We start from the raw sequence: 12,110 nt of genomic DNA, 5'->3' as shown, positions 1-12,110 counted from the left end.
CGTTGGACATTGTGCAATCCAGTGAGGAGCTCTGCCTCTCTGTGACACACAGGTTAGGGGAGAAGCCCTTGGATCAACACTGAAGCCCACATTGCAGCTGTCTGCAGCTCTGGCCGTGCCATCTCCCTGGGAACCTGCCCCAAAGAGCCCCCGAGCTCCCCGAGTGCTCGGTTCCTTGGAAAAGTGCAATGAAATATTCGTGCCCTGGCACCAGCAGCACTGACAAACCCAAAGGCATTTCCCAGCACTCGAACTGGTGCAAACTGCAGCACTCGTCCCACAAGTGCTTCCCACAGGAGAAATCCATGTGCACTGGGAGGCAGCATCAGCTCCAATTTCAATATTTACTGTGCCTGCTGCAAACGCAGCCCTGCTCCAGATGTGCTCCCAGCTGTTTGTTTTCCTGGCCCAATGTCTTTGGTAACAAACAGCCCCTTGCTTTAATCACCTCCAGATCAGAGACTGAGGGTGATATTTCACCACAGTTAATGGAATTTTGCAGCTGAAAGGCCCAAAGCAGCTCAAACCTCCCAGAGTTGGTGTTCTGAGGGTGCAGCAGAGCCACACCAGAAATCAGGGGGCACTTTTCAGGAATTTCCTCCCAAATCTGCCCCAGCTGAGGGAGGGCAGCTCTAATTCCCAGCCCAGGCTGGTGCTCCCCACCCTGGACCAAGAGCCCAGCACAGGCAATTCCCGGGTCTGGGAATATCAACATGGGGAGCACCAGAACCCCCCAGAACAGGAAACCTGGCACCAAATGGCATCTCCCCTCCTGCAAACACCCTTTGCATCCTCTCAACCTGCACAAAGCTCCCCAGCACAGCTCCTGCAGCCCTGCTGCCATCCCCCAGCTGCTGCTGCTGCAGCCTCTGGGGTCACACATATCAAAGCACCCAATTGCCTTTGCTTTTCTTGCCTCGCTTTTTTTTTTTTTTAAACACGAGGAATATGAAAGCACCCGCTGAAGCTGGTCCTTGTTAGCAGAGCCATTTTCATCTCTTTAAACTCAAAGAGAGCAATTCCCTTGAAAACTGTCACAGCATTTTCCCAATCCATAAAGAGGAAGTTCAACAGCCTCGGGTCACTAATCGCAGATACAGAGCATAAATTATCTCTTTCTATTGCACAGCACTGAAACATACACATTCTTTTATCTTACTTATGTGATTCTCTCCATAAACTGAACCTTTTAGACGTGTTTGTAGTCTGAAAAGGATGTTTTACAAATAAAAGGGAAGCACTTTGCTGTTTACACAGCATTCCTTCCGTGGGGTATATTAATATCACATCCAGGTGGGTGGACAAGAATTGCTTTACACAACAACACAACCTGGGTGTTTTCCCAAAGGAAAAACTTAATTTGAAGTTTAAGAGTTGCTCAGCACGGGTTTGTTGGTCTTAATAATTTTGCATCACTTTTGACCTTAAAATGTGCCAACAACCAACTGAAGGGAATATGATTTAAAAACCCCCAGAAGTTCTGCTTAGAAAGCAGAGCAGGATGCTTACACACTACTAATTTAATTAAAGAGTTATTTTCCTTTCAAATACCCTCTAATGGCCCAAAACGAACTGAGGCTGCTTTAAAAATCAATCACTTTAATCAAAACTACAAGTCCAAATTCTCCACGGGTCGGTGTTTCAGTGATTGCAGTGTCAAAAATGCAGATCCATCACAGCCCTGGCTGCGAGTGCCAGGCGGGGACCCGTCCCCAGAGGTGACACCAGGGGACAAACCCAGCCTGAGAGGCTCTGAAGCTCTGCCAGGCACAAGGTGCAGCTGACTTGAAGGGTTTTATTAAGTGGCTCCATCAGTCCCTGCTGAGTAAAAGGGAGATTGTACCTTTCCTGCCACTCAGGCACTCAAAAAAGGGAGATTCTGCCTTTCCTGCCACTGAGATACAAAACAGGTAGTCAAAAAAGGAGATTTTGCCTTTCCTGCCACTCAGGCACAGAGCACATACTCAAAAAGGGGGGTTCTGCCTTTCCTGCCACTGAGGTATTGAGCAGATATTCAAAAAAGGAGATTTTACCTTTCCTGCCACTGAGGTAAAGAACAGGCACTCAGAAAGGGAGATTCTGCCTTTCCTGCCACTCAGGCACTCAAAAAAGGGAGATTTTACCTTTCCTGCCCCTCAGGCACAGAACAGGTACTCAGAAAAGGGAGATTTTGCTTTTCCTGCCATTGAGGTATAGAACAGGTACTCAAAAAAGGAGATTCTGCCTTTCCTGCCCCTCGGGCACAGAAAGGTGCTCAGAGAGCATCCACACCTTCCCCCTCCGTGCTCCTCTGTCCCTCTCAGCTGTGCCTTTGTCCCACAGCAGCAATAACAGCATCACCCCCAGCCCACAGAGCCACCCCAAGCACGTCCCTGGGCGTGGGACCCCCTCTGGAACCCAGTGACATTTCACATCCCTCAAGGAAACCCTTCGGAAAGCAGGAAAACAAATTCCTGTAATGAATGATCCTCAGCAGCCCAGCAAGCATAACAATGTGCCTTTGGAGGCTGAGCAGAGCCACAAGAAATCTGACAGTGCTCAAGGAGCCCCAAATGACCAGAGAGGAAATTTCTACTTCAATAATCCTAAAGGTCAGAAGCATTATTAAACATGACAGATGCTCTCACTATTCAACACCAGAGGACATGGCTACATTTATCCTAACTCCATTTTCTCTTGCTACATAAAACCCAGCTAATGTACAATTTGATACTTTTTTCCCCCCCTAAAAGCCAGAGATAACATTTTTTTTCTGGGTATTTTCCAGCTGGCACACAATGATTTATTTAGCACTCAATTATCTCAGCACAGGTGTAGGGAACAGGTTTACCTTGGGTCAGGGGGAGGAAACAAGGCAGGAGAAAGGTAAAATAGAAAGCTAAAGGTGGTGAAGACACGCTGCCATGACAAAAGGCTCACTGAAACTATAAATATCAGCTGAGCAAAACAGCCCAGGAGCCTTTCCTGGGGGAATAATCCTCCAGTGCTCCTGTGCCAACAAGCCAGCCATGAGAATTCCAACTGCTGGATGCCAACTGGGGCAAAAACTAACAGGGCAATCACATTAAAAAGGAAAAAAAAAATCAAAACAACCCCCTGTGGATTATTCTGTGGGGGTTTTTGTTTGTTTTGGTGATTTGTTTGGGGTTTTTTTATGTAGTCCCTAAATTGTAAGGGCTGGATTGCAGAGATCCAGGCCATATGGGAGGAAAGGAGGCAGAGCTGGATTTGAGCCCTCAAAAACACACATATAGCCTTAACTTCCAGCTGTTAATCCTCCCTGTGAACAATGCTGCCATCTGCTTCACACCCCCAAACACGAGCACTGCCTCTCCAAAGGACCACGGTGGAATTGTGACATAACTCTGCAGCTCTGGAGGAATTCATTCACTTGCACTGCATTACCCTGCCAAGGCTTTCAGAAAAACAACCCCAAAATCCCACAAAAATGTTAAACATTGGTTAATTGACAAAGTAATGGCACTGATGAAATGACACATCTGAGCCGGGTCTGAACACAGCATCTCCACACAGCCCCGAGCACCAAAATCTGCTGGGCTAGCAGCTTAGAATGGATGATCCTGCTCCTGCTTCCTTCCCGAGACGTACAGCAGAATAAAAGGATGCTGCTCCATATTTCAGCCGAGCCCAGTGAAACCCCAGTGCCCATAAATCCACAGAGCAGCCCCGTGCCTCAGCCCTGAGGCTCACCTGAGAGACACTGCAAATCCCCTGCTAATTTAACAGCCTGAAAGCAGCACTTAGACAACAGCCTGCCACACAAAAAGGATTTATTTTTACACAGATGTGACAAGCCCAAACCTCACTGTGCAGCACGGCTTAGGATCTGTGTGAGAATTCAAAGTGGCATCTGGGTAATAGCAACCAAAAAAAAAAAATATACACAGAGAAGCATTGTAAAAAGAAGGGGAATTATCAAAATGGATTCACATGCATCTGGGATGATTTTAATACAAAACACCCAGCAAATCTCCCTGTGCTGCTGACAAATCACCAGCTGAGGTAAATCCCAGATAATGAAACATTGTAAGGAAGGCTCTATTTAATAATTTAGCCCCTGTCAAGGAGTTTGTATTGATTCTTGTTTCCAGCACAGGCAGAGAATGTTATCTGCAGCCTCACGGCTCAGTGACAGCATCAGAGGATTTAATCACTGAGCAGCCCTGCCCTGCAATCCCCAGGTGTCACCTCTGCCTCTCCATCAGTGCCCGCCCTGCAATCCCCAAGTGTCACCTCCATCCCTGCCTGCACCCGCATTCCCACCCTCACCTCCCGCCCCACTGCAGCCACAGCAGCGCTCCCATCTGCCGCACGTGGCACATAAAAGCCAATCTCATTTGCAGGCTAAATTTTTGATTTTAAATAATTCAGTGTCCCTTCAAAGGCCTCATTTGTCTGGCTCCCATCAGCAAGGCTGCTCTGGCCCTTCGTGGCACCGTGAGCTGCTGCAGCCTCGCCTTGGAAAGGTTTAGCAGTGATCTGGAGGAAGCAGAAAATCTTTTTTTGCCTTTTTTTTTGGCCTTAGAAAGAGCGATGGATGTGGAGAAGCAGGGGGGAAAAAAAAAATCTGTATTAATCAGCATTTTTTCCACACAAAAAAGGAAAGGTCACGCTGCCTCGGAACTGGCCAGGAAAAATTTGCCACAAATTAATTCAGCTGCAGTTCAGGAACAGAACATCAATTCATCTGCAAACAGAATGAGGCTTTTAAATACATAAATGCTTGTGGCTACAGAAACCTCACCCAGATATTTGCATGCAAAAACCCCAGCTCCTGTAACAGTGCAGAGAATAACAGATGTAAATTTAACATGTTTGCTAAAATGCAAGGCCATATGCAGGAGGAATGCCAAAGACAGGAAGCATGAAGTATATAATTTGGAAAAAACAAGTTTCTTGTGATTTCCCCCCTCCTTTATTCCAGGTGAGGCGCAACCCTTTCCATTTTCTAATCCTTGGGATGGGAGCAAAGCGGTCCCAGGGGCCCAGGCAGCCAAGGTCATCGCAGCCAGATTTTCTATTACAGGGCACTAGCAGCATTTCACAACTGTCTTTTTATGCACTTCTGCCTTTCCATGCAGACTATAAATTGTTACAAGGCCCTGGGGCAATCCAGCTGTACACTCCATTCAAATCAGGCTTCAAGGAGAAAGCTCCACAGTCAAGATGCTTCAATCAAGTAAACACACAGGCACAAAGGGCAACTGCATCACAATTAATAACGTTTCCTTTTGTGTGGCAAATTCAGCGTTTTCCCGGTGTAAAGTTTCCCTCCGATGCTCCCATTCAGAGTGTGGCCATTAGCATTTTAAATGTGACATCAAATTAAGGCAGGATGCAGAAAGCACAAACAGGCTGCTGAAATCCATCTGCTGGTGGTGTTCTGGGTCCCTGTGGAACACAGGAAAACCTTAAAAAGGCAATTTGGGCTCATTTATCCAAGCTGGAAACTCGCACCAGGAAAGGCCTGAACGGCAGGATGGGAGGGCAGGTCTGCAGCTCTGCTGTGCTTGTAGGAATGCAGAAATAAATGAGCGTAATTGCAGCAATGAGCTGCTCTCGGCTCCCACAGAGCCTCCAGCAGCTGCCTCTGCTCCGGCACTGCTCCCTGCCTCACTCACCCCGTGCCTCTGCTGCTTCCTGCTCCTCCTTCACCTGCACCTGCTGTGCCAGGGAAATGCACATCAGCTGCTTGGGTGCGAGTGCCAGGGCTGCTGTGCCTGGGTCCCCTTGCCCTGCAGGCTGAGCTGGGGCTGCTGCTGCCAGCAGGGCCACCTGAGCTCACCTGAGCTCACCTGAGCTCACATAAACCAGCAGAGCCCACCTGAGCTCACCCAAACCAGCAGAGCTCACCTGAGCTCACCCAAACCAGCACTGAGCTCACCTGAGCTCACATAAACCAGCAGAGCTCACCTGAGCTCACCCAAACCAGCACTGAGCTCACCTGAGCTCACCCAAACCAGCACTGAGCTCACCTGAGCTCACCCAAACCAGCACAGAGCTCACCTGAGCTCACCCAAACCAGCACTGAGCTCACCTGAGCTCACCCAAACCAGCACTGAGCTCACCTGAGCTCACATAAACCAGCAGAGCCCACCTGAGCTCACCCAAACCAGCACTGAGCTCACCTGAGCTCACCCAAACCAGCAGAGCTCACCTGAGCTCACCCAAACCAGCACTGAGCTCACCTGAGCTCACATAAACCAGCACTGAGCTCACCTGAGCTCACCCAAACCAGCACTGAGCTCACCTGAGCTCACCCAAACCAGCACTGAGCTCACCTGAGCTCACCCAAACCAGCACTGAGCTCACCTGAGCTGCTCCAGGACCATTCCCAAACCAGCACACCCATCAGAGCTCACCCAAAGCAGCACAGAGCTCACCTGAGCTGCTCCAGGACCATCCCCAAACCAGCACAGCCACCAGAGCTCACCCAAACCAGCACTGAGCTCACCTGAGCTCACCCAGGACCATTCCCAAACCAGCACAGCCACCAGAGCTCACCCAAAGCAGCACAGAGCTCACCTGAGCTGCTCCAGGACCATCCCCAAACCAGCACAGCCATCAGAGCTCACCCAAACCAGCACTGAGCTCACCTGAGCTCACCCAAACCAGCACTGAGCTCACCTGAGCTCACATAAACCAGCACTGAGCTCACCTGAGCTCACCCAAACCAGCACTGAGCTCACCTGAGCTCACATAAACCAGCACTGAGCTCACCTGAGCTCACATAAACCAGCACTGAGCTCACCTGAGCTCACCCAAACCAGCACTGAGCTCACCTGAGCTCACCCAAACCAGCACTGAGCTCACCTGAGCTCACCCAAACCAGCACTGAGCTCACCTGAGCTGCTCCAGGACCATCCCCAAACCAGCAGAGCCTCCCTGGCCCAGCTCAGCACCCAGGCAATCCCACCTCGTGATCCTGTCCCTCTCCCAAACACCAAAATTCAGTGAACTTCTCCCACTCTGATCTCTGCAGCAGATAAAGCCTTTTTTTTTTTCCCACAGACATGGCTCTGCACTACTTTTGATATTTAAATTGAGCCTTAATCAAAGCTGGATCCGCATGGGTTTACAGGCACTGCATAATTAACATATTCATATCTGAAATGTAATTACTGCTGTTGCACCATATATTTAAAGCCAACAGCTGGCTATTCAGGTGAGGAAGACACTTTGATTGGGATAAAACAATGCTGTAAGGAACACTGCAGGGTTGTATTGCTCACAGCCACTCTGAGGCGGCTTCACAGGGACAGCAGAGCTGGGGACACTTGCCCTGTGCACAGAGAGCTTTGCTGAGATCCTGACGGGTTCACGGGGATATTCCTGCTGGATTCCCCATCACAGCATGCTCCCTCAATCAGGTTTAATTTCTATATCTGGGTGTGGGGTTATAAAATGTCCCTTAACCCACTGGGCGCACACAGGAACTGAACTTCTGCACATTTATTGGATTTTCTCACACAAGTCACTCAGCTGAGTTTTAATTGTGTGTTTTCATCAGCCAGAAGTAATCACAATCAACATTTTAATTAAGATAAAGAGAATGGACAGAATTTTAGGACTTGCTAACCACAAACAAAGAGATAAAAGGAAATTTCGCTGTTTATAATTCTTTGTATTACAATCACTGTAAACTACAAAAGAAACACATTAAATACTACTATTTGATTTAAAAACCCTTTAGCTCTGAAGCCATACCCTCAGCCTGAAGAAAATACAAATCTGTTTTTTCAAATGGCCCGATCTGAAAGGAAATTCAGTGAGAATTTCCACTCTCAAAACACAGCACTGTCCAATTGAAAGCGCATTTTTGACAGGAGGGCTCGTTTCCTTTTGGGGGGGAAGGAAGCAGCAGAAGGGGCAGGGTGTGGATGGCACACAGGGCTGGCAGGGCAGACCCTTGGCCATTTCCCCCAGAAATGCCAGGTGCCACTCTCGTGCCAGCCCTGCCCTGCTGCCTGGGCTCTGAGCAGGCATCTGCGGCCCCACAGAGCATTTAAGGAACTCTCTGTCAAGCCTGTGGGTTTTTAACGTGTTTGACTCGTGCCAAATGAGAATGAAGGAAAGCATGCTTCCCTAAGCTGCTGATGAATAGGAAATGGGCATTTCTGACAGCAGCAGGCTGCTGTGGGAACAACTGCACTGCTCAAAATGCACTGGTGCTGCTGCAGAGTGAAGGGGAACGAGCAGATTGACATCCAGGAGACAATTCCTGATGTAAACAACCTGAACGTTTTCCACAGGAAAAAATAATCAGAGAAACTGATGTTTTTTTAATGCAGCAGAGCATTTACTGTTCCATTTTATTGATTTGCCTGCGTAATTTAAAGCCCAAGCTGTAAGATTGTTCTGGAACAAAAACAGCCAGAGCAAGCAAAGCCTGAATCCCAAGCTAAGGACCCCACTCTCACCATCCTCAAAACAACATTTTCCTCCTTAAAGCTGCTCAGCAGGCAATGCCAGCAAAGTATTCAAGTCACATTTCTCTGCCCCTTCACAGGCTTTCTCCACCTTCCCAATTACATTTTGCTGTTTCCCTTTTTTAAAAACAATATTTTTAAAGTAACTGACACTGTAAGCTGGATAGGACAGGCTTAAACTGGGGAAGAAGTGCTCCCCAAGGGAAAAACAAGGTAGGAAAGTTGCTTTAAAGCCAATCTTGACTTTGCATAATCCAGATTTCCAGGGGACCACTTGAACCCAGCTGCCCCGAGAGGAGGGAGAGCAAATATTGAATACCAGCAATGAAGGGGAGCTGATAACCAATAAAAACATGTAAGGCAATAGAGCAAACTCAGATTGAATCCTGCCTCACCACAGCTTGCTCCTAATCAAAGTCCTCAAGAATAATCTGGTCTTGAATCCTGAAAGAGGATAGCATTAATCCAAAGAAAATGAACTAGCACCAAAAAGAGATTAATAAAATGTTCTGGGACACAGACAGCACAGAATAACCCAATCGGCAGAGAGAAAAATCATCCACTGCCTTTTTTAAAAATTCAGACAACTATCACATACTATTCTGAGAGACAACAGCAATTTCACTCTTAAAATGTTTTAAGCTCAATAATTCACACTGGTGAGGTGAAGTGAACAAAGAAAAGCATTTAAGGATATGACACCTCCTCACCTGCCCTGCCACCCCATCCTTCTGTGAGGACAGGAAAAGGAAACTGCACTGGTACCAGCCAACACTCACACACTTCAGTGCTGGAGGGCAGAAATAAACCAGAGGATTCCCTGAGAGCTGCTCAAAGTTCTGCAAAATTCCAAACAAGACCTGAACCACCACAGTGATCCTGGTGCAGCAAGGACGTCCTGATTTTCACTGGGTCATCTGTAACTCCCTCTGATTTTATTAAATATAACTTTATGTTCCTGTTTTATCAGTAAAACACCCCCATAATTCCTGTCCTCACACTGCACCTAGAACAGGGGAAGCATAAGGTAAGGCTCACACACTCAGCCAGAAACTTTTATTTTGTGACAACCAACACATAATGTATTTAATTAGTGGGCGACATTTCAAAGCTGTTGACTTTAACTTTCCTGCTTCACTTGACATATTTAGCTGAAGGCAAAACAAGGCTGTTTTGCTGTTGGTATCTCACACCAGAAGAGAAACCAAGTGTCCTTTCCACTGCTCATCCTCCCTCTCCCCAACAGGAAAATCAGCAGCCACACACACACTGGGGATTTCGTTTTGCTGGTATAATCAGCATCAAGAGGGTTTTGGTTTTGTCATTTATACAAGTTCCTTTTATGCCTTATGTCAGTGAGAAAAATTAAATTAACAGAGAAATTCAAGGCTCTGAGCAGGCAAAAGTAAACATAGAACAGAGACACTGTTTCCATGTCAAAAATTATGCACAATTGCCAGCAGCCCTGGTGCCAAGTCCTTTGTGTGCTGAAAACACAAGTGAAGAGAAACCACTTCCAAACCATCCAAAGGTACCAAAGCTGCAATTCCCAGAGCTGAAACGAGTGGCCCAGCCCCAGAGGCTGCAGCTTTTTGTCACCTCCTGAGCAATTCCTGCAGCTCAGCAGCACCCACAGGACTGGAACCAGGCAGACCCAAAGGGCCCTGCAAACCCGGGGACTCCCCAAAAACAGGGGGAGCAAAGAGGGAACAAACCCACAGGTGCCAAGCACCAGCAGGGACAGCAGCACTGAGGAACATCTCAGATTCTCACAGAATAACTGGAAAAGCCTGGAAGGAATGAAGGCAGGTTTATTCTGATAGCAGCAGCCTGGGTGATCTATGGCTGTGGACAATACATTGATAAGGAGAGTTTATTATCTGCTCAGGACTCAATACAGCAATGAGGAGCAGCAGAAAAACTCCCAGAGATGCCCAAATGTCCTGCCCACAGAACTGTGCCAGGTGCCAAGGCTGTGCCCTGGCTGTGAGCAGGAGATTTGGGCACCTCTGGGAGGGGCACAGGGGGACAGGCTGAACCCCCAGGGCTGCAGTCACACAGAAAGGGGCAAACCCTGCTCTGATTTGTTCCTGCTCAGCTCCCTGAGTCTCGCTGCTAGGGAATGAAGTGCTAACACTCCTCCCACGTTATTTTCTGTTTCTCCCCACTGAACTGGCCACCCTGGTGGGGTGCCCCCAGCCCACGGCCAGCTGAGATGCACAGGCTGCCAGGGCTGTGCTGGACAAGGCACAGCCCAAGCGCCCTTCCTGAGCCCCAGTTTGCCCACAGCACAGCTCAAAGCTCAGGTTTGTGCTCAGCTGAACACGCCGGGGATCTCAGCCTCAGCTGCTGGGGCTGCCCAAAGACAGAGCTGGGGTTTAACAAAAGCCAGCTCCGGGTTTACAGGGTAAAGCCTCACTCAGAGCTGCAGGAAGGGATCCAGGCTAGGGAATATCCCCCCTGGAGCCTGGGGCAGGGGAAGGGAGGAGAGCTGAAAATGTTCCTTACCAGTTTGAAGTCTTGAATGCTGCAGATGAAATAGGGCGTGTTCGGCCGGCGGCTTTCGATATAAACGCAATCTTTGAAAACACAAGATTTTACAATAATGGGCATTAACTTCTGTGCCTCCAAGAAACAGCATAACAACAGGATAAATTCAAACACAGCCTAAACTCTGAAAGAACCACCACTGCATTTGCATATTGTGTAATTTATTCTGAGCGTGGTCTAAAAATAGAAACTATTTATGATGATAAATAAGGGAATTAACTGCATAAAAATTGACTTTGATTTGAATAGACATTTTGCTAGGAAAACAAAAAGAAAGGAATTTAAAGACCACTCTGGATTGAGTTAATAACAATGACCAGGTCACGGCCTGTGAACCAGACCAAGACAAGAGAGGAAAGTAAATCAGATTTTTCGTGGTCAGCTCGCCATTAAGAACCGAGCACCAACATATTTTCTCTTCTAATTGTGAAGAAAACCAAGGCAACCAATCACAGATGAAACACAGCAAACTTAAATTAGATTTACCTCAGGGAAGGCCTGCGCTTTCTCGAATTGCATTTGACAAGACAGAAACACAGTAATTATTTCTGTTTGCTTTTGACAACCGCGCTCTCCAAGGCGGCTGTAACATAAGGTCTGTTGTGTTCAAAACAGTCTTGGCAATAACTACAACAAAAGCAGTGCCCTCGGAATGAAAACACAGCACGGATGGGAGAGAAGCGCCTGATTAATGATCCTGACCTTGGAGCTCAGCAAGCTCGCACACAGCTTGCTAAACAGAGAGATGCCAACCCCAGAGCCAGGCAAACACTCAAGGGAACGTCCTGGCGACCCCTGTGACACACAGAGAAGGAGCTGCTGCTCCAAACACAGCAGGGACAACAAACACCACTGTCCTGGCAGGGATTTTCCACGGGCTTTTCTGGGTTTCTACAGAAAACCTCCAAAATCTCTGGGTTTTATAAGGCACATTTCAAATCCAGCTCATTTGGGAGCTCCAGCAATTCCAGCACATCCCAGCAGTCCTGCAGCCCTGGTTATCCCAGATTTCCTGGATGATCAGGAATTAATCCAGCAATTCCTCCATATCCCAGCATCCCCACAGCCCTGGTTATCCCAGATTTCCTGGATGATCAGGAATTAATCCAG

At 47.9% G+C, this 12,110-nt stretch overlaps 1 protein-coding gene across 3 annotated transcripts in view; it reads right to left on the bottom strand.

The window, feature by feature from the left end:
- RERE (arginine-glutamic acid dipeptide repeats) overlaps positions 1–12,110 on the bottom strand; it is a 175,261-nt gene that overhangs the window by 96,482 nt on the left and 66,669 nt on the right. For all 3 annotated transcript variants that reach the window (XM_054292111.1, XM_054292112.1, XM_054292113.1), the window contains exon 3: positions 10,959–11,029. In XM_054292111.1, the coding sequence (XP_054148086.1) occupies positions 10,959–11,029 (71 nt within the window). The remainder of the gene's footprint in view (positions 1–10,958; positions 11,030–12,110) is intronic.

The sequence above is a fragment of the Melozone crissalis genome, unplaced genomic scaffold (genome assembly GCF_028551555.1).
Source record: "Melozone crissalis strain CALT ecotype California unplaced genomic scaffold, PUWL_Pcris_2 ptg000107l_1, whole genome shotgun sequence".
In the NCBI taxonomy this organism is placed as follows: domain Eukaryota; kingdom Metazoa; phylum Chordata; class Aves; order Passeriformes; family Passerellidae; genus Melozone; species Melozone crissalis.
Note: the sequence above shows the minus strand (reverse complement) of the source record. Positions and strands in the feature narration are given on the sequence as shown.